Source organism: Panthera tigris, chromosome D2 (genome assembly GCF_018350195.1).
Source record: "Panthera tigris isolate Pti1 chromosome D2, P.tigris_Pti1_mat1.1, whole genome shotgun sequence".
Taxonomy (NCBI): Eukaryota; Metazoa; Chordata; class Mammalia; order Carnivora; family Felidae; genus Panthera; species Panthera tigris.
The window spans coordinates 8591838-8607579 of record NC_056670.1 but is presented as its reverse complement, the minus strand read 5'-3'; the positions used below and the strand labels follow the sequence as shown (position 1 = coordinate 8607579).

Below are 15742 nucleotides of genomic sequence, written 5' to 3'. Positions count from 1 at the left end.
ACCTGAGCCGAAGTTGGACGCTCAACTAACTGAGCCACCCAGGCCCCCATAACAAACCTTCTCAACTAGCCCTTGTTTTCCATTAATCTCCCCCAAATATTTACATTCCTACAGTTTGCCACCCTAGAAACTCAAGGTTCTTTTCCCTTCTCTAAAATTTCTTATCCCTTCTCTAAAAATGCATTGTTCGTTTGCCAGGATGCTATGTTTTCTAGCCACCCTTTTGAGTTACTCATCACTGGGTGCTCCCCTGTGTGTGTGCGGTGCATGTATTCATAAATCTCTGTTTGTTTATCTCTTGTTAATCTGTGCTTGTCATTCTAATTATGGAGTCCTGGCCAATGAACCTAAAATGGGTAGCGTAAAAAGATTTTTTCCTCTGCTACATCACCATATTTGGTATCTAACACCAAAAACTATTTGTTGATAAAATGAATGAATGAAACATTTTTGTTTTATGTAAATCCAGGCCTTTATTTGCTACGAATCTACTCGACAAATGGTTTTTCGACTATATAACATTCACAGAGAAATGGTTCCTCTCTCACATAACAGAGATGTATATATTCTGTTTCAGTATTTTCTGAATAGAACCAATATTTTACCAGGTTTGGGTAATGGTTAAACACTTGCATCACTGCAGTGGATTGCTTAATATGTTTCTGAAAGTAGCAAACAGAAACAATGGTTAGAGTTAACATGTTTACCTAAAATCAAATAAAATGTGAATGTGGTTCATATTTCCACACCCAGGATCAGGTGCCAGAGTTCCCAGAGTCCACAGCCAGCCTCAGGGCCTGCTCATAGTACTCCAGGGCTTTATTCATTTCGCCTTTGACTTTGTAGATAAACCCAAGAATGCTCAAGCTTTCTATGTCTGATGCATTTCTGGAAAGTCTTCTTAAAGTCAGTTTCTCCAAAGAATTAATACATTTATCTCTTGTCAGTGACACCTTTTCTGTTTTTAGTGCTTTTAAATAATGGATAATTGCATTGACTTCAGATTTCTTTTGAAATTCCTGAAATTGACCATAGTGGAAATGTACCTTTTGCTGTTTTTCTTCGTCGAGGGACATCAAACATAACAATTTTTGGTAAATGTCTTCAGCTTTTCTGTGGTTGCCAGCTTCTATGTACATACCGGCCAGGTGTATATAAGCAACGTCAAATGTGGGCTTTTGTTCCAGAGCAAATTGAAAATGAGCTATGGCTAACCTTACCATTTTGTCGACATTGTCTCTATCCTGTCCTCTGGGCTGCCAGTTTGCCGCTCTCTTGATTTGGATCATGTGTGCCTTGTAACAAAGCCCCATCTGGTGATGCAGGAAAGCAGAGGAGGGCGTGGCCTGCAGGGCCCTCTTTAAGAGCTGAAGAGCTTTATCCAGAGCGCCTTTCCTGCGGTAAAACTTGGCCGCGTATCGAAAGACGTAGGTCTGCGAGGACATGTTGGTCAGTGCCTCTTCGACGTACTTTTCTCCTTCGGCTTCTTGGCCCACGTCCTGAAGCTTCAGGGCGAGCAGAGCCTTAATGTACGCGTCTTCTGGGTTCAGCCTGATGGCCTCTTTTAGAGGCTGCAGACAAGATGCGTCGCTGACCTGGGTCGCTTTGTTGAAGCCGTCCAGCCGATAGATGGTGATTGCGTACCCAGTGCTGAATTCAGGGTTCTCGGGCTCCGCTGCCAGAGCCTTTTCGAAGCAGGCCTTGGCCCGCTCGTAGTTCTTGCCTCCACACTTCAGCAAGGCCCACCCTTCCTCACAGTCCATCTGAGGACAGTCCAGCCTGTAGCAGGAGGGGGCTGCAAACTTCTCACAAGTGTTCGCCACCCTGTCCAGGTAAGTCTGGGCCTGCGCCAGCCTGCCCATGTGGTGATACAGCCAGGCGTAGTTGCCCCAGGTGACCAGGCTTCTCACAGCCGATCGGTCGCCGTGTTCCTGCTGGATCAGGTCTTCGGCTTCCTTCAGGCTCCCCAGGGCCTCCTGAGTCTGGCCTTTCAGGTGTTGGACGTAGGCCAGCAGGTTGTGTATGCCCGCGTTGTATTTGGTGTCTAGGAACTCAATCTCATCCAGGATCCTGTTCTCTAAATCGGGCATCTCAGTGTCTTCAACTAGCAGCTCCCAGGTGAAGTGGCATCTCAGCTGAAGCAGCTTACCTTTGACCTCATCAGCGTTCTTACTGCAAAAGAGAAAAACAAGTTTTCTTTGTTAAGTGAGGAACGGTCGATAGAAAGAAGCCAGAGAAAACAGCTCATCTTTAGGACTTAGCCTTGGAAAGGGCACGCCTGCTTTGATTTTCCTCAGAATCCCTACGTTCCTAAGATCCGCACAGACTTTGAATGCAGTTTGCTTGGTCTCAGACACTGGCTCTGCCACTTTTTACCAAGTAACCTCTCTCTGTTTCAGAGTCTCGTTTGTAAAATGGGGATAGGAATAGACTGAGCACACTTGAGTCTGAAGTTGGGTGAACATTAATAAGCCTGTATGTGTGTTAAGTACTTAGAGCACATATTACATGCTATAATGAGAGTTTCCTATTTTCCTATTCCTACATTCAGGACAGAAACCAGTTAGAAACATAGAGCCTGGGTGGCTCAGTCAGTTGAGCATCTGACTTCGGCTCAGGTCACGATCTCGCAGTTTGTGAGTTTGAGCCCTGAATTGAGCTTGCTGCTGTCAGCGCAGAGCCTGCTTTCGATCCTCTGTCCCCCTCTCTGTGCCTCCCCCGCTTACACACACTCTCTCTCAAAAGAAAGAAAAAAAAAAAAGAAGAAAGAAAAAAGAAAGAGAAACGTAGAGGCTTATAAAACCGTATTCACTTCAGGACCTTAGTCTGCAGATTATGCCACAAATTTAGACCACCTGAAAGAGAATATTTGTTCGACCAATTTTTTTTTCCACTTACAATTTGGAAATAATTAGAGAATCACTGAAATTTGCAAAGAGAGTACAGAGCTCCAGTGTACCCTTCGCCTGGTTTCTTCCAATACCTTACACAAGTACCATACAATAACAAAATGAAGACACCAACATTGGTACAATGTGTGTAAATCCTGTGTCGTTTCATCACGTGAGTAAATCCACGCACCCAATCAAGATACAGAACTATTTTATCATCACAAATATCTCCCGCACACTGTCCCTTCAGTGACACCTGTTCGCTCCCCACTCTCCAAACATCCCTAGCCTCTGGTAATTTGTTTCATCTCTCTCACTCTGTCACTTCAAGAATGTCAGATGATGGAGTTATACAGCATTTTGAGATTGCCTTTTCTCACTCACCTTTTTCACTTTCACTTTAAAAGATTTTCTTTTTAAGTAATCTCTACACCCAGTGTGGGGCTAAAACTCCCAACCCTGAGATGAAAAGTCACACACCCCACTGACTGAGCCGGCAAGACGCACCTCATCTGAGAACATCTTGATTTAATCTTCATTCTAGAAGGATATTTTTGTGGGGCATGGGATTCTGGGTTGAAAGTTCTTTTCCTGGGGTGCCCGGGTGACTCAGTCAGTTGAGTGTCTGACTCCGGCTCAGGTCACGATCTCATGGTTCATGGGTTCAGGCCCCGCGTCAGGCTCTGTGCTGACAGCTGGGAGACTGGAGCCTGCTTTGGATTCTGTGTCTCCCTCTCTCTCTGCCCTTCTCCCTCTCATACTCTGTTTCTCTTTCTCTCAAAAATAAAATAAAACACTTAAACATTAAAAAAAAAAGAAAATTCTTTTTCAGTAATATCATAAAGAATCAAATACTTAGGAATAAAGTCAACCAAAGAGGCGAAAGACTTGTCCACTAAAAATTACAAAAGATTGCTGAAAGAAATTAAGAAGACACAAAGAAAGGAAGAGGCATCCTGTGTTCACAGCCTGGAAGCTTTAATGTTGTTCAGATGTCAGTACCACCCAAAGCAATCTACAGATTCAGTGCAATCCCTATCAAAATCCCAATGACATGTTTTTTACAGAAATAGAAAAATCCATCCTAAAATTCGTATGGAATCTCAAGAGATCTCGAATAACCAAAACGATCTTAAAAAAGAACAAAATTGGAGGTCTCACGCTTTCGGATTTCAAAACTTACTACAAAGCTACCCCAATCAAAACGGTGTGGGATGGGCATAAAAACAGACACCTGGAGCAGTGGAGCAAAATGGAGGGCCCAGAAATAAACACTTACATATATGGTTGCAATGGTCATTTCAGGCTATCATGATGAGGTACCACAGACGGGGTGGCTTAACCAACAGATATTGCAGATATTTCTTTTCTCCCAGTTTTGGAGGCTGGGAGTCCCAAATCAAGGTGCCCACTGATTTGTTTCCTGAGAAGGGCTCTGTTACTGGAGTCCACGTGTGACCTTTCGTCCACATGCACTTCTTCTGTCAAGGATATCAGCCCTTTCAGATTAAGGGCCCACCCTTATGGCCTTATTTAACCCTTAGTACTTCCTTACAGGCCCTATCTCTAAATACGGTCACACTGGGGGTCAGGGCTTCAACATATAAATCTGGGGAGATGCTAGGGGTTCACAATTCCATAACGTGGCCATAACGATGGTCATAACAATGGCCAAATGCGTTTTGAAACATGTACCAAGACCACTTAATGGGGAAACATGTTTCAACAAATGGTGCCAGGAGAGCTGGATATCCACTTGCAAAAGAATGAAAGTGGGCCCTTATCTTACACTGTATACATATAAAAAATGAACTCAAGATGGATCAAAATTACAAAAATCTTAGAAGAAAATAGGAAAAAGCTTTATGACATTGGATTTGGCAGTCTTGGATAGGACACTGAAAGCATAGGCAACATAAGTAAACAGAGGTAAACTGGATTTTCATCAAAATTAGAAACGTTTGTGCATCAAAGGGCACTACTGACAGAATGAGAAGGCAACTCCTAAAATGGGAGAGATTATTTGCAAATCACATATCTGATAAGAGATTAATATCCAGACTATATAAACAACTCTCATGACTCAACAACAACAAAAAAAACAGGTGACTACAAAATGGCCAAAGGACTTAAAACAGATATTTCTCCAAAGAAGACACACAGATGGCCAGGAAGCACATGAAAAGATGCTCAACATCACCCATCATTAGTGAGATGCAAATCGAAAACACAAGGCACCACTTCACACCCATTAGGATGGCTACCCTCAACAAAACGGAAAACAAAAACCACGCGTTGGCGAGGATGTGGAGGAATTACTAGTGGGAATGTAAACTGGGACAGTTGCTGTGGAAAATGGTGATGATTCCTCAGAAAATGAAATAGAACGGCCATGTGATTCAGCAGTATCACTTCTGGGTATGTACCCAAAATTAGTAAAAGCAGAGACTCAAACAGACGATTTGCATACTTCTATTCCTAGCAGGCATTGTTCACAATAGTCAAAAGGTGGAAGCATCCTAAATGTCCATAGACGGATGAACCGCTAAACAAAGTGGTAAATACATACAGTGGCATATTATTCAGCCTTAAAAGGGAAGGACATTCTGTCACCTGCTACAACATGGGTAAACCTTGAAGACATTGTGCTAAGTGAAATAAGGCAGTCACAAAGAGCCACTTATTGTATGCTTCTTTGTTTGTGAAATATCCACAATGGGGGGGGGGTGCCTGGGTGCCTCAGTGGGTTAAGCATCCGACTTCTGCTCAGGTCATGATCTCCCTGTTCGCGGGTTCGAGCCCTGCATAGGGCTCTGTGCTGACAGCTCAGAGCCTGGAGTCTGCTTTGGATTCTGTGTCTCCCTCTCTCTCTCGGCTCCTCCCCCCGTGCTCTCCCCCCCACCCCAAATAAATAAACATTAAAAAATTTTAAATCTTACCAAAAAAAAAAAAAGAAATATCCACAGGGGGCAAATACACAGAGAGAAAGCAGATTAATGGTTGCCAGGGCCTGGGGCGAAGGATGAGTGGAGAGTGACTGCTTAAGGGGTACGGGATTTCCCCTCAGGTGAGGAAGATGTTCTTGAAGTGGATACTGGTGATGGGTGGACATCACTGTGAATGCACTAAATACCACAAAATTGCATACTTAAAAAATAGTTAAAATGGCTAAGTTTATCATACATGTGTCTTATCACAATGAAACATTGTACTAGTAACCTGAACAGAAATTCTTCAAATGATGTATGTATTTTTCGTTAGTACATGTTGAAATAAACAAAACATTAAAACATAAACACCAATTGGAGTGCCATCCGAAATAGTCTCACAAACCTTCCACTGGTACACTTTAAGAAGCATGGGTGTAGAGGTCAAATTGGGTATCACTGAATAGAGACTCTGGCTCATGTCCCAGCTCTATCACTTACTATCTGTGTGATCTTAATGTTTCTAAATCTAAGATTCATTGTTGCAAAATCAGGGTGATATGAGTACCTGCTTCGTAGGTGTCTTTTGAGGGTTTTTTAAATAATTAAATATAATTTACATCATAATTTAAATTGTTTAAAGTTTCTTTATTTTGAGAGACACAGAGACAGCACAAGTGGTGGAGGGGCAGAGCGTGAGGGGGTTGGGGAGAGAATCCCAAGCAGGCTTCGCATTGTCAGCACAGAGCCTGACGTGGGACTCACACCCACCAAGCTGTGAGATCATGACCTGTGCCAAAACCAAGAGTGGGATGCTTAACTGACTGAACCGCCCAGGCGCCCCATGATTTACATAATAATTTTAGAAGCCAGGCTGGCACTTTATAAGCATTCAGGAAGCGATAGCTACTTTATTATCATTATTATTTTCCCTGTCAGTGACAACCCCCTCTGTCAATGGACCTGGGAGGAGGGTTGATCATAGGCCTGTAATTATGCACTTTCTGGAACTTTTGCCCCTTGAAAATTTTGCCCACTGGAGCACCGAGGGGAAATGTGCAAGTCAGTATCAATTAATTTTTTAAAAATCTGTTGATATTAAGGGTTACTTAACTCAAGATTCAGTTTGGACAGCACAGAAATTCCCACATGAGGCCACAACTGCAGTCCAGCCCCACCGACAGGAGGGTATCTGCAGACCAGAGGCTTCCCCAGGAGAGAGGGTCATCTGCTAACCTTAAATGCAGGGACGTTGAGAAGGCCTGACATAGGAGCCCAGCAGCACAGAGAGTGAGACCAGAAGTCTACAGAGGAGGGCCTTGCTCCCTAGACAGTGAGCTTCTGCCACCATTTGCCCACAATATTTTCCTCAAGACATCTGGGGAGAGCCCAGGACTGTGGCTCACACGGCTGTGGGGGTCCTTTTCCCCAGGCGAGGAGCCAGCAGAAAGCAGTGTCCCTTTCCAGACAAACTGTCCATTCCCTCCCTCGGTCAGACGGACGGGAGTTTGGGGAAGAGAATTTCAGAGACGTGGATCATTTTCTCCCTCCCTGCGAAACTCTTTTCCCACATCCCTCTGCTTCTTTGGGCTTTGTTATGAGGTAAGCTTCCTCGGGGTGATGCTAAAAAAAAAGAAAAAGAAAAAAAAAAAAGAAAAGAAAAAGCCTGAATTAAGGACACTCAGTCTCCAAGCAGACCCTCACCTGGAAGAGTAAGGAAACTCGACATCACTGAAATCGGTCTTTTGAGATAGTATTGATTAGCCTTTTTGTCTAGAACTTTAGACTGACAGGCAGAGAAGCAGAGAAGTCCTTACCTCATGGCTGCCAGTTCAGCAGGGCCTTGTTTAGCTGTGGGCTCTTCTGAGATCCAGCCAGGAGACTGGGGTTTCAGGATGTGAGCCCCACCACAGGGCTATATGAGAAAGATGAACAGTTCATGACGTAACCTGTGGACGTGTTGTTGGCAAGTTAGACTGGAAACCGAGATGGAAACTGAAAGTGGAAAGCGAAACTAGTGAGCAGAGTTCCTGCTTGGGGAAAACAAAACCAGGATTGCTTTCTTTGGTCTGTCTGGAAACTGACTGAGAAGAGGCCGAGGAAAAGCAGTTTCACCGATGTGCTAAGTCCTCTCTCAGGCTCCACGTGGCCTTGTGCAGAGCTGGGAGTGTGGAGTGCCAGGCACGTAGGGTCCGCGGACCCTGGAGCCAGGGAGGCCTGGGGAAGTTGGCTGCGGGACCTTGCCACACTCTCGCCCCAGATCTGTGCCTTCGTTTGCTCATCTGGAAATAGAAGGCCTCCCTTTCGTGGCATAAAATTCTGCATCTCTCCAAGCTGGAGTTTTGACCCAAATCTGCCACTGTTGTCTGAGAGGCTGTGTTTTACCAGTTCTTCTCTGCTTTGTTTTTTGCATACCCTTCCTGAGAATGGCCAATGGCAGTAAGAGCTTGTAACCTCTTCCTTGTTCATTAGAACGGAGAGAGTGTATGTGCTAGCATCTTGAGACTTCAGACAGAACACGTTAGGCCTTAATGACAGTATTTTTAATGCCCTCTACGGTAGTCGTCTAAAGTGTCCTTACTCAGCAGACGTGACTCTCGTAGCTGCTCAGGGCCCTGTCCAGTTCCGGAGGCGCCCACGGCACCAGGCTTGGCATCCCTCATCCCGGCCCACGTCACGTTCTGTGCTCAGGGTGTCTGTGATAACAGGGAGACGAGAAAAGTGCTGAAACTGGGGGTGAGGCTCCTGTTGGTGCTGTCTGCCAAGTCCCTGTTTCTTTCTACCTTTCACTGGAAACTGTCCCACCCTCCCGATACACGTCATAGAGTGGGGGTTCTCCAGCCGCTCCCGCAAAGCAAATTTATCCCCAGACACAGTTCATTTAGTCCTGGGAAAGCTCCATGTTGAGATGAGTGTGAACAGGGAGTCCCGAGATGGACTTGGAGAATTGCTGGGGGTCCCAAAAGGGAGCTGGGAGATCTTTAGGAAAATGGAGTTTGTGCATGTCTGCCCCTGGATGGAGACTGAACTCTAGAACCCGGGCCTTAACCACAGAACCATTTCTGGAACATTTCTATGTATCAGATAGCTCACCTGTTGTCAGAATCAATCATTATTCTTTTAAAACAACTTGTGGTTTTTGCCTTTAGGAACTCCTAATTTCTTCCCCCAGTTGTTTGATCCCTCTCGAATCTATCTTCCCAACTGCAATCCCCAAGACCCCAAATAAATGCATTGCTTGTTTTTACAGACACAGTCTGAGATCCGTTGACATTCCATGGTGTCAGAGAAGTGGGGTCCGGAGCAACTGCCTTGTGTTCCAAGCCGCAGTGGGCGCCTGTGAAGTACCTGCAGGATGCCATTGTTTTCCACCGTCTCCCCTGGCAACCTTGTTCTTGGTGGGAAGTCCTCCTGGGCCCAAACCTCCCTTGTTTGGGTGTCCTCTGCTGCTGGCTTCTGTCCTCTCTCATTTCTGAAGAGAGGATTCTGTTTTCACTCATTTCGAGTACAAGAGTTGGGTTTCAGCTTCTTGATGAATACTCTGTTTGGGGAGATCATTCTCCTAAGGGGACTCTTGATAACCAGCCCCCTGCCAGAGCTCCTGCAGGATTTATGTGTCTTCTTGCTGAAAAATGTTTGCCTGTTAGACTCGCATTCCCCACGATGATTTAAAGCCTTATTGGCCAACGTGGGGCACTTCCGATAGTCCAAACTGAGGTTACTTGCATGCATAGACTGAAAAGGAGTTATAAAACCGAACAAAATGAGTGGGGGGCTTATTTTAAATGGAGATTCCAAAAGAAACACTGGAAAGTTTGCTTCCCTTCAGGAGCTAAGTCTACATTCCCAGCAGTTAATTCAGACCCTTCTAAGAGGCTCTCAAGAATAGAAGAAATAGCTGATGCCTCTCAACCCCTTGCCCCTCCTCCTCTGTTCTGCCCCCACCCCTGCTGTTCCCACCCTCTGTCTCCTACTCTCCATGTACACATCCTAGATGAGTTGGACTGCCCTTCTATAATGACAGCCTGGGCGTTCATGTAGATCCTGCAGGCATCCTTTCCCAGTTAGATCTAAGGAAGGAGGCTCTGAGACTTCATCAGTTCCTTATGCTCCTCGGACTAAGAACTGTAAGCCATTACCGAGGACTTTCCCAGTGCCTTTGAAGACCTGCTAAGATTTGTGAAAGAATTCCATGTAGTCAGTCAGACCTAGGAGCCTGGTTATTCCAACCTTTATCAACTTGTCCACATGCTTGTAAGTGAGGGTCAGGCAAGGGAATGGATTTAAAAAGTAGGTTGAGCAAAGCCTTTTGATAATTTTTCCAAGTGATAAGCTATAGACAAAATAGCAGCCAGAGTGGCTGCACCAGCTTGCATTCCCAGCATTTCTTATTTCTTTTTGTTGTTTCTTCCTAAAATGTTGTGACGATAGCTCAGAGACTAGAAATGATTGACCAAACCTTCCCTCCTGACATCTTTCCTCAACTGACAGATATGACTGAGGACAATGCCTAAGATCCATTTCCCTGAGGCTCCCTGTTGCTCAAATGTAGCCATTGGCCTTAGGTCAACAACTCCTGCCTACACCTGTTTCTCTCCTCAGTGGGACATGACATACCAGAAATGAACCTTCCTGCGATGAAGGACCCAAAACATAAAATTATTCATCAATGTTTTTGAAAATTTATTGATCATCCATGCTTTCTGAAGAAAGATCTTGATCAAAAGGAGGAGATGTGAACAGAGTTATAAAATGGAGTTATGATTGCTAAGGGTCACAAAATGGAGCTCCATTAGGGAAATGGAACTTTTTTTTTTTTTTTTTTGGTTTTGTTTTGCAGCCTCGGCTTGAAATTTGTTAAGAGGAACTTTGGCTATAGCAACTTCTTACTTGACACGTCTCTGGAGGCAAGGGAAACAAAAGCAGAAATGAACCATTGGAACTTCATCAAAATATAAAGTTTCTGCACAGCGAAGGAAACAATCAGCAAAACTAAAAGGCAGCCAATGGAACGGGAGAAGAGATTTGTAAATGACATATCAGATAAAGGGTTAGTATCCAAAATCTACAAAGAACTTATCAGACTCAACACCCAAAAAGCAAATAATCTATCTAGCAAAGAAATGGGCAAAAGACGTGAGTAGACACTTTTCCAAAGAAGACATCTAGATGGCTAACAGACACATGAAAAGACACTCAATACCACTCATCATCAGGGAAATACGAATCAAAACCACAATGAGATACCATCTCACACGGGTCAGAGTGGCTAAAATGAACAACTCAGGAAACAACAGATGTTGGCAAGAATTCACAGAAAGGGGAACACTTTTGCACTGTTGGTGGGAATGCAAACTGGTGCAGCCACTCTGGAAAACAGTATGGAGGTTCCTCAAAAAACTAAAAATAGAACTACCCTTCAACCCAGAAAAAGCACTACTAGGTATTTATCCAAAGGTTACAAAAATGCTGATTCCAAGGGGCACATGCACCCCAATGTTTAGAGCAGCACTATTGACAATAGCCAAATTATGGAAAGAGCCCAATGTTAATCGACTGCTGAATGGATAAAGAAGGTGTGGTGTGTATGTATGCATGTATATATATATGTATGTATATGTATATATATGTATATATATATATGATGAAGTATCACTTGGTGATCAAAAAGAATGAAATCTTGCTATTTGCAACAACATGGAGGGAACTAGGGGGCCATTATGCTAAGCAAAATGAGTCAGGCAGAGAGAGACAAATATCATATGATTTCATTCATGTGTGGAATTTAAGATACACAACAGATGAACATATGTTCATCTGATGAAGGGAGGAAAAAATCAGATAAAAACAGAGAGGGATGGAAGCCATAAGAGACTCTTAAATACAAAGAACAAACTGAGGGTTGCTGGAGGGGAGGTGGGTGGGTAGGGGGAGGGGCTAAATGGGGGATGGACATTAAGGCGGACACTTGGGATGAGCACTGGGTGTTATATGTAAGTGATGAATCACTGAATTCTCCTAAAATCATTATTACACTATATGTTAACTAACTTGGATTTAAATTGAAATAATAAAGAAAGAAAAATAAATAAATAAAATCATTAATTAAAAAAAAAAGAAATTTGTTAAGAGGAGACAATTAGACTTGCTTCCCTAGAAAGCTGGATCTTGGAAGTGTTGGACCTGTAGCATATATATTTGAGTACCATTGTCAGCCATGTTTTTTCCTGTGGCCTGAAAATAAAAACAGAAGAAGCTTATTGAAAGAGAAGAATCTCAAGTGGTTAATGAGAGAAATAGAGAACTGAAGTAAGAGATGGAAAGTTCTGATGATGTCTTTTGTCCGCAGCTTTACCATCAAGCGTCAAGGGGCAAGGACCATGTGCAGGGTCTTGTGGAGTTTGCAGGTGAGTACAGAATTGTACGAAATCAGAGTACCAATGGCTGTGAACCTGGGATCTTACTGAGGGGTGTTCTTAGTGGTGCAAACACTTAGCAGCAGTGTCTGGAACCAGATCTGTCTTGTACCCTAAAGGAGAGCTTCAGGCCATCGTTGCCTGTCATGGAGGTTGGTAGCTGGATTCTGGAAGAATTGAGGGAGGTAGTAGCCCCAGTTTCAATTAGCCTCCTAAATATAGAAGGAATCTACTGTAAAATATAAAAACCTACTCTTATTTTGAAGTGATCAAGATTCTGGTGGTTACTATTGGTTTCAGCCTGACAGAAATAAACAAGCCACCTGGTTCACGAATGAAGGAAATGGACCAAATACCAAGAATGCCTCTTAATCCCTGATCACTTGGACAGGAGGTAAGAGCAAGATTTTGTGGTTTGACAGCAGAGTGCCCAGCTCGTCTCCCATCTCAGCTCTCACCAGTAATATAAGCCTCCATGGAGGCATCCTGAACTAGCCAGAAAGTTCTGCACAAGTAAAAATTTCTCAATACATAAGACACATTTATCCATGTGTTCTGATAAATGCTCAGGCCATAAGCAAACGCTGAACTACATGCATTAGAAAAGCTCTCTTTTTGGGGGTAGAAAAGTGTCTTTGGAGTTCTTGTGGAGAAAAGCAATTAGTTTGTAATTTTCCAAACGCACTAAATAGATTGTAGACAAGCAGAAAGAATGTGTATCTTGTGATCACTGTGAATTTGGCAATGGTTCCAGTTCGAATGAGCGCCGACTCAGAGTGAATAGGTAATTCAGAGTCTTGCCCATGAGTGGCACTAAACAAAGCAGAGAGGAAATAGCCAATAAAGTACACATGCATGCGTACCTCTGTGTGTGCGTGTGTGTGTGTGTGTGTCTGTGTATGTGTGTGTTCGGTTAGGAAAGAAATCAAGAACTGGAGAAAACGAAACTTACAGAAAATGAAATTTCAGCACTAGACTATGAGTCCATTTCTGGGAGTCTACGACCAGCTCCCTGAGTGACTGACCAGCTGATATAAGCCACTTCACCTCGATGACCTCAGTTTCCTCAGGTGATAAACAAGTGACTTGGGATAGCTTATTGGATCTCAACCCTTACTGTACCCTAGAAGCATCTAGGGAGGTTTTAAGAATAATGCTAACTAGGCCCGATCCTAGGCCAGTCGAATACATGTCAGGGAATGCCCCCCTCCCATCTCTGTATTAAAAAGAAATCCTCAGGTGATTTTGGTGTACACCTGGGGAGGAACCAGGGCCTAGATGCCCCCTGGAATCTACTGTAAAACTGAAATTCTTTGACTGAGTGGTCTGAGACACCAACCCTGGACCTACTCGCCGTTCTGTGTGGCTCACATTCAGTGTCTTCATTACTCATTTCCCCTCATTTCCCCACCTGCACAATGGACAGTTAACTCCTCCACCTCTTACTGACCCCACAAGATGGCATGGAAAAAGAATGGAATTTTGAATGTTTGGACCCTTCTGTAAAAGGATCTTCTTGGCTTTGGGGATTTTCCCCAAATACTTGCAATCATATCCGTGGGGAAGGACTCAGAGACACCAGGAATCCTTTGTTGTGAACGGTTTGATGAATTTCACATCTCGGGTACTTCCCGCACCCTCTCAGGCCACCTTGACCCCCCATTTGGCCCATTGCAACATATTCAAGTACGAACTGAATTTTTATGATTTCCCTTTTTTACATTTCAAGCTTATTTTGAAATAGTTACAGACTCACAGGAAGTAGCAAGAGGGGTCTTGTCTGCCTTTCACACAACTCCCCCCTGACCCCCACCCCTGAGTGGCTACTTCCTACGTAGCTGTAGTACAGTATCGAAACCAGGAAAGTGACACTGGCACTGTGTGTATGTTTTAAAGACAAAATATATCACGAGTTCATCTTATTGATTCAAGCTTATAGGAGTTTTACTCAACCTAATTGTGTATCTCTTCTCCTGAATGGAGTATCTGATACCCGTATTCATATGCTGTATTCATATGAGGCTGGGTAACAACAGCCTCAGAGTAACAAAATCCACAAAACAACCTTCAAAATGATGGCTGAGTGGAGTTTAAGATTTTTTTTCTGTTCTTTTTGTCCATAAGATCTATTCTTCTAAAACTGTAGAGTCAAATTACAGTACGCTAAAAATCTCTGGGAGGTGGGGGGTGATGCTGACCTTCGGTGTGTGGGTTCCAGTGCCTTGGCTCCCTCAGGAAGTTCTTTGTTGTGGGGAGCACTGTAAGAAGAGGCTAGGGGAACTCATCCTCACTCTGAAGGGTGCGAAACTGGGGCAGACGCTGAGGTGGTCTGTGCACCCCCCACTGTCACACGGACTTTGCCCCTGGCAGGGACCCCGAGACTGCCGTGGCTGCACAGAGCTGCTGCAGAGGGTGATCAGTCCTGGGCGAGTCAGGTGAGCTGATGGAACAGAAAGTGGCCCACAGCCTCGCAGAGGGACTGGAGTGATCGCCTGCGCTGGGGAGGAGCTACACGGGAGGGAAGCTGGTGTCACCGAGAAGGTGGCTGTGGATAACGCGAAGGACCAGAGCAAGGTCGTCCTGGCCTCTGAGCCCACGTGGGCCGTCAGGACTGGCAAGACCGCACTGCCCCAACGGACCCAGGAAGTACACTGAGCTCTTCGTGTATGGCTCGTGTATGGGGATGGCTTACGTCTAACGCTGATGCAGTGGCTCGGAGCATCCCGTGTATTTCTCAGGTCCTGTGGCCGGGGCAGCCGGCAAGGAGCCAGCAAGCCAGCCTGCTGTGGGGCCAAACTGGGGGACATCACCAGTGACATGCAGTGTACCCCATCCACGTCCCCTACTCTGCCTGCTCGGCCAGGGACAAGGTGGGGCAGAGGCCCAATCACTGCGCTCTCCACCGCCCCCCCAACGCTGCGCACGCTTCCGGATGGGGGCAGCCCATGGCCTAATCCAAACTGTGCCCCTTCTTTACCATGTACACCTCACCCTGTAATGCTGGGGCCGGGCCTCTCCTTCTCCACCTACTGGAATGGTTAGGACAGAACGCGTCACCAAGGTGGCTTCTCCCCGGCTGAGAGGTGGAGGGGGTGGAGTCACTCATGGGTCCCCTCAGTCCTTAATGAGAGCAGGAGAGACAAGCCTGTTTCTCCTGTCTCGTGCCATGAGGCCACGGGCTGCAAGGAAGCCCCGTCCTCCCCTCAGAGGGGCTGTTCCCGTGGTGTTCAAAGTCCCACGTCAGGGGAACATAGATACCTGGTGCTTCAAACAAATCACTTAGAATATTTTCTCATCATGTGTGGTTTTATCTTCTAGCCCGTATATATTTTGGCTCATTTGCCTCATTTTGGTTTACCTTTCAGATACGGCTTTTTGACCTTTTTATCCTGACAGTTTTGTCCTGAACATCAGAGAAAAGTTGAGAGGATTTTACAATGAACACTAATATACTCAACTACCTAGATCCTACAGTAACATTTTACACATTTGCTTAACTGCAAATCTA

The 15742-nt window shown here is 44.8% G+C and overlaps 1 protein-coding gene, 1 long non-coding RNA gene and 1 pseudogene across 2 annotated transcripts; 2 read left to right on the top strand and 1 right to left on the bottom strand.

The window, feature by feature from the left end:
• Positions 1-131: 131 nt before the first annotated feature.
• Positions 132-7706, bottom strand: LOC102952624 (interferon-induced protein with tetratricopeptide repeats 1). The gene is made up of 2 exons (XM_007079274.3): positions 7636-7706; positions 132-2172 (listed from the first exon to the last, which is right to left on the bottom strand). Exons 1-2 carry the CDS (start codon positions 7638-7640, stop codon positions 756-758), a joined length of 1422 nt encoding a protein of 473 aa, XP_007079336.1. The 5' UTR covers positions 7641-7706; the 3' UTR covers positions 132-755.
• A 3125-nt stretch (positions 7707-10831) lies between these two features.
• Positions 10832-12937, top strand: LOC122231707. Its single transcript, XR_006208936.1, has 3 exons — positions 10832-10868; positions 12168-12225; positions 12535-12937. It is a non-coding gene; the product is annotated as an uncharacterized LOC122231707 (long non-coding RNA).
• A 41-nt stretch (positions 12938-12978) lies between these two features.
• Positions 12979-15641, top strand: LOC122231744 (annotated as a pseudogene).
• Positions 15642-15742: the final 101 nt, after the last annotated feature.